Source organism: Gavialis gangeticus, unplaced genomic scaffold (assembly GCF_001723915.1).
Source record: "Gavialis gangeticus isolate Ggan-Ray unplaced genomic scaffold, GavGan_comp1, whole genome shotgun sequence".
NCBI lineage: Eukaryota > Metazoa > Chordata > Crocodylia > Gavialidae > Gavialis > Gavialis gangeticus.
The window spans coordinates 44,853,400-44,865,884 of record NW_017729024.1 but is presented as its reverse complement, the minus strand read 5'-3'; the positions used below and the strand labels follow the sequence as shown (position 1 = coordinate 44,865,884).

Below are 12,485 nucleotides of genomic sequence, written 5' to 3'. Positions count from 1 at the left end.
ACCAGGATGTGGTAAATCCTTCTAGGCAAAGGTGAGAATTTATACTGTCTCCTCTATATGGCTGGGCCAGTGCTATAACCACTGAGCTATTGTAAAGGTTTAGGAGGCACAGCCAGATATGGCCTGGTAAACATAAGGGCTAGCTTAAATGTCTGTTACTTCATAACTCATCCTATGAAAACTTTACTGGAAAATTTAGACTTGGTGACTGGTGCAAAATATTTAGTTTAACAATGAAAATTAAAAAGGGAGGATTTAAAATTTTGACGTTTGATACCCCTTGGAAGAAGCAGAAAGCAGAAGCCCTCTTGTCAGAAGCAAAAGACAAATTTCATGAATGTGCTTCAAAAAGTCCCAAAGACATGCTAAACTCATAAACTGATGGATGGATGAGGTTTATTGTAAGCAAGAGAAATTTTGCACCATGAAAATGACAGCATAATTTATTATTTCTTCCCATTTTGCAATGAAAACCACAGACCATCTCTCTCCCCCACCACTACATCAGGAATTTTACAGAGCTGCATAGTCTTTATTCATCTAGGCTACTTTTTTCCTTCAACAGAATCCAAAATCATCACAGCTCTGAGCTGACCTCAGGACTTTTATTTTATTCTTCAAAGGCTTGTGATCCAGATCGTACTGTTACCTGAATTATAGCTAAAGTCAAGTTGTTTAGTGCTTATTAGATTAAATTGGCAAATATTTTTTTTTCCTGGTGAACATTTTTGCTTCAGTTTACCAGGTTCTCGTTTAAAAAATAAGAAATGGAAGCAGGAGAGGGGGCGGTATTGAATGCCAGGCACTGAAAAAAATGGTTGCTGAAAATTGAATATTTGATGAAAACAAGTTATTTTCTTGAAAAAATTATCTGTTGTCTGGATATGTTTCCCTGAACATTTTTCAACCAGCTCTGCTTCTTATATAGGCAAGCTGTCACTGAACTGCAGATGCCTGTTAACTACATCCAGAATATGACCCAGGTGGGTCAAGATTATTTGTGATTCAAGTAGTTGCTATAGTCCGTTCCTGAATAGCCCTTTGCCAAATGGTAGTCCACGATACTCAGCTAGATATGAAAATGATTGATATATTGATTGATATATAATTATCATAGTTCAGGTAAGTTGGTTAGACGGATGATTGTTTAGACATGCTCCCAAACTGTAGGAATGCTACCATTTTAGGAAGAGCCAGAAAATATTAAACTTGTAAGTTAACATCACCTTTATATTCAGGCAAAAGAAACCAAAACGAAATCCCTTGAGAGGGTTTGGTGTCTTATAACCAGTTGAAATGTATGCCGTTTGTTTTGTTGTTTCACCAGTATTTCACTGTACCTTGCAGGCTGTTTGATACACGATACAGCATACAAGAAGATGGGCAACTTCTGACCATCCTGAGTGTGGAGGACAGCGACGACGGAGTATACTGCTGTACTGCTGACAACGGACTTGGAGCAGCTGCTAAAAGCTGTGGGGCTTTGCAAGTGAAAATGAGTAAGTGGGTGAACTGTTTTAAAGCTTCTAAACTGAAGCTCTGATCAAAGATGCCCTCCCTTTTCCCACTATTATACACTTAGGACCCTCTTCTGCTGTAATTTTAAAGAAGCAGTTCTTTGCACTGTTGAGGGAATCTGTCCTCTTGATAAATACACACTCTTTGCACGTCATGGATATGCACATGTGGTTTTGCATTTGGTTTTTATATCTGGCAAATAGGGTCAAGTGTTTCTTGAACACATGTTGAGATCTTTGTTTATTCATATGTGCTTACTGTGTTCTTTCTTCTGACTATCCAATGCCAGATGATTTCTTCTGGCTACCCCTCAATGGGAAATAATATAAACCCTGGTAATAACCACAAGGATAATGTGATAAAAAAATCTCTGCTCCTGCTCCAAACAAAATTTGCACATGGTGCTCTATACATCTCAAGATTGTAAGGCAGAGAATGTTCATCTCATCCTGTGTTCAGTAACAACAACCACAGAAGCCTGTCCTGAATGCTGTTAGATATAAATATGACATCCCTGTATCAGGCATTTTCATTATGGGGCTCAGTCAGGTAGGGTTGCTGGGGACTACTGCTCTTAAAATCCACCTATGGAGGAGGGAATGATGACTCTAACATTTGGATACATCTCTTCATTATGGCAACAATATGGTGATAGTTTCTCTACCCACTAATGATGGGGACGTGAGATTTCCAGATCTCTAATGAGAGCTCAAGAAGGTGGAGTAGCTCTCATTTTCCAAGCCCACACAACATCCAATTAGATCAGTGACTCTTAACTGTTTTAGCCTCAAGGCACCCCTCAGAAGATGATAACTCTTAGTTTTCACTCATTTTTGACTAAAGAAAAATAATAGAGCAATTATTTTGTTGCAAAGAACTCAGAAAGATCACAAGAGATCAGAATGTTTTTAACATTATGAATTCCCATCTGAAATCTCTAGGTTTACCTTGTTTATCATGTTTAGCACGTAACTGTGCTAATATTGTTTGGTATCCCACAATACCCTTGGAAGGATCTCAAGGCACCCCAGGATACCACAGCCAGGGACAGACATTACACATAAACTGGTTTAAGTGATCAGAAACTGGTCTAAACCTGTAACAGAACAGACACTTAGTGCACGTAAACCAGTTTGAAAATGGCTGAAACCGGTTTGAGATAAACCTGGTTGAATGTAGGATCAGACTTAACTGATTTGGTTCAAACTGGTTTATGCAATGTCTGTCCCAGACCCCTTGCTGGTTTAAGTTAAATCAAATTTCCCCAGTATCTTGGCATGCTCTCTGGGCTGAGCGGGACTCTCTGCTCCCCAGCAGAGCGGCCCCCTCCCCTCTGCTCCTGGCTACAGCTGTGGTAGAGACTTGCAGGCACAGCAGGGTCTGCCTGGCTTCCCTGTGTCCCCCTCCCCCATCCTCGCACCACTCGCTGCTTAAGCAGAAATCCCTTCCTCCTTTCTCCCACAGCACAGCCTGTAGCCAACATGGTATGCTAGCAAATGCTGTGTAAGGCAGATAGGACAGTGTCCACTTAGGGCTTTTTGGAGCTAATCAGCAGCTCAGCTGGTAATGTCTTTGCATTCCTTCCTTTGGAAAAAATAGTTTAAATAGAGCTTGAATAATGAGCGAGGCGTTGTTTTCTGATGGGATGCTAAATGCTGATAACAGCTGATAAATGCTCTGTTATCAAGGGGCGGGGGACCCCTCCCTAATCATAGTGTCCTGCCAGGGCCTGGCCACGCCCCCTTCAGCCCAGCTCTTTGGAAGGGAAGGGAGGGCTGCTTTAGTGTGCCCTGGCTGTGAGCCTGAGCCACTGCAGGCATGTGCCGGCATTTTTTTAGTCTAGAGGGGATGTCTGCATGGTTACAAACTGATTTAGCCTAGCCAGGTTAGACTAACCTGGAAAGATTGAATCAATTCAGGCTTCGGGTTTTTGAATGTCTCTTCCTAGCTCATGGTTGAGAATCACTGCATTAGATTCTGTAAGAAACTGAATGCAAAGCAATTAATTCTTGGACCAATGCATTTTTACATTATGCATCCATATGAGCAAACCACTTTATTATCAGAAGCTGGAGGCTTCTTTTTGTTTCCATACATACCTGAAGTGTGAATTCATATGTAGCCAGAAGGCACTGACAACCATAGGCAGAAGAAGGCCGGGGCTAGTGGGGCTAAGTGCCACTACTATTTTTGCTGCTGCAAGCACACACCCCTGCTTGTCTGGACATGACCAATGGCCGTGTCCACATGAGCATGGATGTTTGGTTCCCTGGGGAATGCACTTGTCCCTGGGGACTGCCTGTGCCACGCACCATCTGGCACACGGCAATCCTACCACTTGGAGCCTGGTCGGCAGCTGGAACATGGCTGGTTTGGGGCAGCGTGTGCTGCCTCCATGTTTGTCGCTCCGTCTTTTTTTTGTATGGGTTTTTTTTGACCCTGGGATCTCCTGGGGTCACCCAATGTCACCATCTGTCTAATCCCAATGTCACCATCTACATGTGCATTTAAGTGCAGTAATTTACTCCACTGTCAGATAGTATCTGTATCTGACGGGACTCTCTGACAGTGCTGTAAATTAGTCTACACCAGCCCAATGGCTGTGCACGTAGATGACGATGTTTTACTGCACAGTAAATTAGTTTACTGCACAGTAAAGCACATGGGTAGAGGCGCACCTACTAACAGCAAGTGCCACTGGATTAAACTCATTTTGAGAAAAAAAGTATCTTTGAAACCATTTTAAATAAAAGTCCTCCTAGAGACCATAGAAAAGAAGACTTCAAGTGTTTTTGAAAAGCTTAGATTAAGAATTTTTACCTGCCTTGAAGTGTATAAAGTCAAGTCTACCTTTCAGGAACATAAATCTAATATGCCAGTTCATTAAGATGATTTAATTTTAGCATCACAGGTTCTCTCTTTCTCTGTCTGTCTCTGTCACACACACCCCCTCCCCCCACATACACATACATATGTATATATATATTTTCTTTCAGTGGCCATCTGTAACACAACAAGACATTATTATTATGCGACCCATCAAGACTTCCTTGGCCATTCTGTCTCTTTGAAACTGATACTAACGGTACAGAAATGGAATATTTTCAATGAAGAAAAGTAGTGTGAATGTCTGTGAACTTTTCTGTTTGCTTAATATTTGTCTCTTGTTTGCTCTTCAGCTTCAATTTTGACCTTTTTATTTTAGAACCTAAAATAACACGTCCTCCCGTAAATGTAAAAATAATAGAAGGATTGAAGGCTGTTCTGCCATGTACTACCATGGGGAATCCAAAACCTTCTGTATCATGGATCAAGGGAGAAAATGTTGTAAAGGTGAGTAGAGAATAAACCTAAGAAATCACTACAATATTATTTAAAAATGTAACAACACACCATCTTCAACAGTACTTAGAGAGTTCCCTGAATCAGCTAGTAGAAATTAAAACAAGATGCTGTTTAGGAATATGCTTCTAATAAACTAAATGTTTTCTGTATTTCTCACTGGTAGATCTGGCCTAAAATGGCAAAAAACCCCTATTTGTGAATATTTTAATAAATGTACCAATGTGGTTTGAGATTGTCACTACACTTTTAAAGTTATCTGGTATTTGCAAAAAATTGGGCAAGTGGCTTGAACAGTGAAAGCCAGGTAATGTAGACAAGAGTATCTGGTTCTAAATTCCTTAAGATGTAGGAATGTACAAATAATTTTTATGTAGAAATTAAGATTATTTCCAGCACCATTACATTATTCAAGAACTAACTTGCTCATTCCTGTAGGAATGTCTTTTGTATAAGGATGTCGCAAAAGCTACTGGCAATTACGAAATAAAACTCTTCTGTGATCATTTACTAGGCCACATCATTTTTCTACATAGCTGTAAACTATGCAACGTAGCTGTAAACTATGTAAGCTACGTAACTGTAAACTATGGCTGCATGCAACAATGCTGCCATTTGAGTTTCCTACTTTTGTAGTTTCCCACTTCTTGCAGACATATAATATAGGCAGCCATTTTGCTGTTAGTTTTTGAAGTACCCTAATATTGGAAATTTGTGACTGCATTACCATGACATGTAAATTATATCCATTTTCCCTTTCCCAACCTCTAACCTCCTGTTTGGCAGGAAAATGTTCGAATTGCAGTCCTTGACTCAGGAAGTTTAAGGATTCATAATGTTCAAAAAGAAGATACAGGGCAATATCGATGTGTAGCAAAGAACAGCCTTGGTGCGGCCTATTCAAAACCTGTAACAGTAGAAGTGGAAGGTGAGTAACTCACGTACCTGGACTACTGGCATTTGAATATCCTTTACACACAGGCTTCTACAATATGTTAAATTAATGGGATGTAAATATTGTTATTTTGAACAGCCTACGTTAAACGAGACACAGATGACTACAAAAGGGCAAAAACATAAAAGCTCAGTCTAAGAATACTGGCTCTGTGTCCATGACCGATGGAGAACCGGAAAAAAGAAAAAGGCAAATCAACACACATCAGGCCAAGTCCTGCAGGACCTTTGGCTTCATTGAGAATTCTCCTTGGGTGAAGATTACAGGAGAAGCGTTCATGTATCTTCCTTTCTTGTGTCTGCCCATTTTTGATATCTCAGTTCATGCCTCAGTGTTCACAGCCCCCTCAAACCCTTTGGTGAGATGGAATATTTCCATGTCTTGTGCTCTGGAAAACATTCAGCAGGAAGATGGCTGCAAAGTGCATTGTCAGAGGTGTTTTTAGTTCAGAGCACAGTTCCTGAGCTTTCTAAAGAATGCAGCAGTAGCATTATTCCTGCCACGTCTATCAGATTTTTAATTGAAATTAATACCGTGCACAAAGTAGTTCTTCTTGAGGAACCTGCACATTTTTCTGCTGCTCACTCAGACATTAGATTGATTTTTAGTTTGTGGTCTTTAGTTACTGACTGTCCTTGTTTTATTTATATGACTTATTTACTTTCTGGTGTAAATCCCCACCACTTGCAGCATGCTGAGAGCAAATGACTGCAAGAGTGTGAGAGAATGAAGGAGCTGAAATGTGTTGCAGTATTTTATCACAGTCAGTGGCAAAGGAAGGTTTCAGTCAGTGGATCAGCCATATTCTGCATTTCACCACTTCTGCAAAAAGGACCTTTCATTTCTGCAGCAACATTAGTTCTGGGCTCTCCTGGTTTTGATCAGTCCAGGCTATATTTAGCTTTAAGACATCTTTGAATATGTAGGTGCAATCTTATTTCCAAAATATCCAACTTCCTTGGGGGCAGGCTTTTGCCCACTGCATTTCAATGCAAGCTGTTGTACATTTGTTATTTTCTTAACAAATACACCATCATTTTTCAGTCCCTTTAATATTTCACTATACAAGTGCATCTCAGAACATCTTGAAGTAGATTTAATGAGAGATAAAAGATTCTTATTATAAGTAGAAAGGATTCCAAGATACAAAGTGCATATTGGGGTTTTGGTCTTAATTTATTGAGTGATGAGGGGCATCCAAGATTTTTAGATCTGGACCTAAATATCACAATGAGTTATGGATTGCACTCATTGTGAAGATACAGTCCCTCAGTCTCTGAAGCGTTAATGGATTACAAGAACTTGGTGCCATTCAATTGAGTTTTCCCCAGAGTGTAGGAAATCCCCAGACAGCTGGAATTTTACAGCTCCACAAGTGAAGGAGCCAGCTGCAAACTCAGAATCTGGGTTGGAATCGCACCAGATCTGGGGTGCCTGGATTAATGCTGCATTTTGTACCTATCTCACAAATTACACAGCACTCTATTTCAACCAGTGCAGAAATAATTAGCAAAATCACATTGCACAGGCCTGCATGCACACACTTTTCAAAGCAAGAGAGATTAGTGTTTAATTAATCAATGAAAGCTCAGTGCTCATGCACAAACTATCCCTTCATATTGCATTTGTGTGCGTAATACTAACAGAGTAATGTTGTTCACCAGTCTTGCTTTGGTTTTTCTGGGGAGGTGCCCATACAATGTACCTCATTTCAGGCTGCCTCCCAAACTAGACGGATACATGTTTGTTTTACTTCTTAGCTTCCAAAATCCAAAGGTAATCATTCTAACTACAGTTCACAGAGTATAATGGGTCTGTTCTCTTCCAGTATTTGAGTGCAACTCCCACGAGTATTAATGCCACACCCACCCACCCCTCAAGCAGTCAGTAGACTGGTTTCTGACCTGGAACTCCCTGCTTGGCATTATTTTTAGTATTTTCCCTAGATGTCACAATTTTAAAATAACTCAGGGTAAATAATCATCTAAAAAAGCAAGACAGAGACAAGCCATTTGCGGCTAGGTTTACTGTGTGTATTTGCTGGAGCCCTGTGTCAGAAAACAAAAGAAAGGACCTCATTTCTATCACCTAAATAGAAATAACTTTCCTTAGTACAACCACTCTTTCAAACTTCCATCCTGAATATTACTGATTAACAGTAAAATAAAATTATCAAGTATGGCCATGTGCAGATAAAACAAGAGGCATGTATGCACGACACTTTAAAGTGGGCTAAATGCTTTTGCTTGTCTTTAATGGTCAGTGTTTGCACTCCTTGGCGCCATATTGAGCATTAATTCCAGCCGCTGTAGGAAATTCGGCGGTGTAATGCGCCTTAAATGACTTGGGGTGCGGCAAACTAAAACTCTTTTGAGGAGTTTTAGTTTGCTGCCTGTTCAGGCACAGAGTGAAGCACCGGGCTCTGTGCAGTTCCACGGCTCTGCAGGAAGCCCTGCAGGCAGCCTGGCAGCAGCCCGAGAAGGCAGGCTCCCCCCAAGGAAAGCGGTGAGCCTGATTCCTCCCCACCGGAGCCTGCTTGCCTACCTGAGTTGCATGGGGGCCTGGTGCTTTCCTCTGCAGCTGCGGTGCCCCCTGGGACCACCTGAGCTGGGTGCTTGCAGGCGGGTGCCACCTGGGGAGGGGGGCCACCACTGCTGCATAGGAAAGCACCAGCCCTCCACCCCCCTGCAGACCAGGGACCACTCCACCCACTGGCAGCTTGCCCTCCCCACTGGAGAGGCAGGTAAGTCAGTGGAGTGTGTACAACACAGGAGTTTAATCAGCCCTAAATTGAAGCAGTGTTTTTTAAAACCCACTGCTTCAATTTAGGGCCCCCGTTTCATCTACACACAACCCATGACCAAAAAACTCTTAAGATTTAACCCCAAAGAAATATCCACAAAGTAATATAAATATCAATAACACCAAGCTAAATGTAGGTCATGTGGGTCCTGATTTTTTAAAGAGGTTTTTCATTTTCTAACTTGAGCTTCTAATTTTATGTCTGCAGCTTTGAGTATGCAATTATTGTTCCAGGCACAGTTTATAGCATATGGTATCTGTCTGTTTGAGGGACCGATCCAGTGCCAACTGAATTTAAGGAGACTACCAAGGTCTTAGAGGTAGGCACTTAAATTACTGAATTCGCACCCAGAGCCCTATCTCAAAACTAGGAAACCTTATGGGCTGGATGTTTGATGGGTTCAAGGTAACTGAAATTCCTGAGCTTTTAAATGTTCAGTAGTGTAAGCTCTGACATGCTTTAAAGTCCTGACATGATGTGAGTAACAGTTCTACTAAAGTCAATAGTCCAGGGGAAAAAAATCCCCTTGGTTTAATTATTTTTCCAGAAATAAGAAAATAGTGATTTTTGGCAACCCCCCCCCCCAAATATTCCAAATTTCATAGAAAAAATGTTTTAGCAAATCAAATGTCAATTAGCTGTGGAACAGGACAAGGGGCAAAATGAGGTAGGGTTTCCATGGCACCCTTCCTCATTCAGTTTACACTTTACTACAGACACTGCCTATGTCCCATGCAACCTATTGTTTCCTGCAGAATGAAATTCTGTCCCCAGTGAAGATCAGGGGAGTTTTGCCATTCAGTTCAATCAGGCCCAGATTTCACCTAAACTTTTTATAAAAAGGCCTAAAAACACCTTCAGCAAGCCATTTGCACTTTGTTTTCAAGAACTGTTTTCTCCATCCCTGCATTAAAGGCAACACAAAACCAGTTCTCATCAGAATGTTGTTTTGCATTATCCTCCGCAAGGACTATCTTGCTGCCAAACCTCAGCTTTCTTCCCCCTACATTTTTAGTGTTAGGCATATACAAAGAAAGCCTCAAGGATTTAATTTTTTTACATAATAATGAGGTTTTCTAATATTTTCTTTCTTTACTCTCAAAAATACCTGAACAACAGTATTCAATCAAACCTGTCACAAAAAATGTCTTTGAAACCAAGTTCTCCAAAGATAAAGTTATAAGCAACTAAATACAGAGCCTTTGAATAGAAATGCTAATGCAGCCTTAACAATACTCTTGCTAATGCTCCCGCTAGAACTTCAATACATTTGAACCTATAGTAAATATGTTGCTGTTAGTACTAGAATTATATATGTATACTAGAGCATAACATGTTCCACATTTCCTGTACCTAGCTTGATTTGGAAATTTATTTTATTTGCAAAGAGAGCCAAATTCTGCTGTTATTAACACTCATATCAATCCAGAACTAATTAAGAGTTACCTTGATGGAACTGAGACCACAATTTAGTACACCAAACTGATCTGATTCGATAATGGAGACATTTAATTGTGTATATTTTATTTGAAAAATTGCACAAACTTTGTAATTCATTCCCTATTTTATAGAATTTAGTGACTAATAGGGAAAATATTAACTATTTATTTGAAAAATACTGGGAAATTGGTCAAAGAAATAATTAGAAAAACATTATTCTATTGGCTCTTGCATAGACTCTGAGGATGTTGCACCATTATGAATAGTGTATAGTCATGCATCTGTTTTAATCATTATAACACAATTGTACAGTTCTTGATGATATCTGGAGATTGACTAATGATTATGGAATTACCTTACATCCACATAACCATCCAGGATTCTCAACATAATCCATGCTGCTACAAGAAATTATGCCGTCTAGGTCAAAAGGTTTCTCACTGCAAGCATGCAAATTAGTTCACTGAAGTCCCTCAACCTTTACAGTTCAAAAGCCTTCCTGAAGGAAAATATATTGGTGGTATAGATGGATTTGCAGGTATGAATCTGAGGAAGTGGTTTTCATAGCAGGGAAGGAACGTAAGTGGCAAGCATTTGTTAGGAAGGTGTTATAATTAACTATGTTAGGTCAGCAGAGTTAGTAAGGAGGAAAAGCTGCAAACTATTTTTACTATGCTAGCATTGTCAGGTGCAATGAAATCACACTTCCATGAAATTGGAATGTCATTGAACCTGTGGGTTAGTTTTTAGGAGATACTTTGGCATATGAGGCCATAGGGACAGGAGACAGGAGAGATGGTCCCAAAATAAAACCAGGTTTGAACAGCCCAGAATATTGGGACAGAGGTAGCTTGCTAATAGATTAGTGAATATTTCTACAAATTTCCTGCTATGCATCACACTCCTGCACAAGGAAAACAGACACAGCCAAATCCAAAAAAGTTTTTAGGCAGCTGACTCCTACTGAAGCATCTAAGCTCCCAAATGATTTCAATTGAACTGCTGGCTCCACAAATAACTATTTATGTATCTACATATTTTTGTATCTGGTTCTCACTGTCTGTAGTCAGGCTTATGGTGGATGCTGCCAAGACAATGACCCTATGGTTGTATCAGGAAACTGTTCACAGAGCCAAATTGATTACGTAATGCAAATAAATCCATATACCAAAATCCTGTCTGGGACAAATCCAAAGAATTCAATGTGGTGGGGAGGGCAGGGAATGGAAAGGGTAAATGTGGCCACACCTGTCCAAACCAGGAAAAGAAGTTGGACATCAAAATATTTTTACATCAAAAATAAATTTTTCTACATCTCCCCTTTTTATGTTTGTATGCAAACATGAGATATTTCTAGTCTGGTCAGAACAATAGATATTCATTTCTAGTGTTCTTGTAGCCATGATAGACCAGGAAATGTACAAGAAGCCAACATTTTTTGTGATATCTTTTAATAGACCAACTGTATAGTTGGAACAACTGTTGGACAAGCTTTCAGGCATTAGGTGCCCTTCTTCAGGTCTACTAATCTATATATTCTAGTCAATATTCAAAGAGTATGTGACATCTGCATTAAGGGAGGATGTGTTTTCTGCTCTTAAGAGAACACAGGTCTACTGCTACTCAGAACCACGCTCCCTGCTCTGCCCTGCCTGATCTGTGTGTCAGAGGGAGTTTCCATCATTGGGTTTCAATCCAAATGATCTGGAAGGTCATGGTATCCAGTGAGGTTGATTTGATTTGCCCTGATACCATAAAGAAACCTTAAAGCTGCTTTTCCATGGAGGGTAGGGATTTTCCTTACCATGGGGAATTTCTTCTTGGTGTAAACTGGTATAAGCACCGCCTCCCCCTCCAGACATCATGGAGTAGAGCAGATATGTCGAAGTATGCTACACTTAAGCAGTTCCTAGTTGAACTAGTAGTTGCCCAAGGCCTATTATACACTGATGCACCATATAATAGGCCAATGCTTTTATAACTTGCACAGGGAGCCAAATAGGCCCAGTGATTGTGGGTATCCTTCCTGAGTCTCTTGCTATGTAGAATAAAGTATCAGGGCTACAGTGTTACAAAAGGATACTGGATTTTTTTTCTTTACCAGTCCAGTACAGATTTCCCTCAATTTATGCTGTACATGCATTCCAAGAGAACAGCGCATAAATCAAATTCACATAAAACAAACCCACTTTACAATGTAACAAATAGGGATAGCTTCTCATGGCAGTGAGAGAGGGAGGGAGGGAGTGAGGCTGGGACTAGGGAAGGGGTGCGGAGAGGGGTGCCGCTCCTGGGGCTGCACAAGGCAGCAAAGCAGAGGGAACAGAGCAGCACTCACCCCAACCCCGGCTGCAGTGGCCCTGGGAGCAGCCGGTGCCAGCTGCCTGCAGCCGCTGGCCTGCACTGTGCTATGCCTATCCCCAGTCA

The 12,485-nt window shown here is 40.7% G+C and overlaps 1 protein-coding gene across 1 annotated transcript in view; it reads left to right on the top strand.

Moving 5' to 3' along the window:
- The window catches only part of MUSK (muscle associated receptor tyrosine kinase), a 106,562-nt gene that overhangs the window by 13,972 nt on the left and 80,105 nt on the right, over nucleotides 1-12,485 (top strand). The window contains exons 3-5 of the mRNA XM_019517040.1: nucleotides 1,348-1,499; nucleotides 4,724-4,851; nucleotides 5,647-5,788. Of these exons, the coding sequence (XP_019372585.1) occupies nucleotides 1,348-1,499; nucleotides 4,724-4,851; nucleotides 5,647-5,788 (422 nt within the window). The remainder of the gene's footprint in view (nucleotides 1-1,347; nucleotides 1,500-4,723; nucleotides 4,852-5,646; nucleotides 5,789-12,485) is intronic.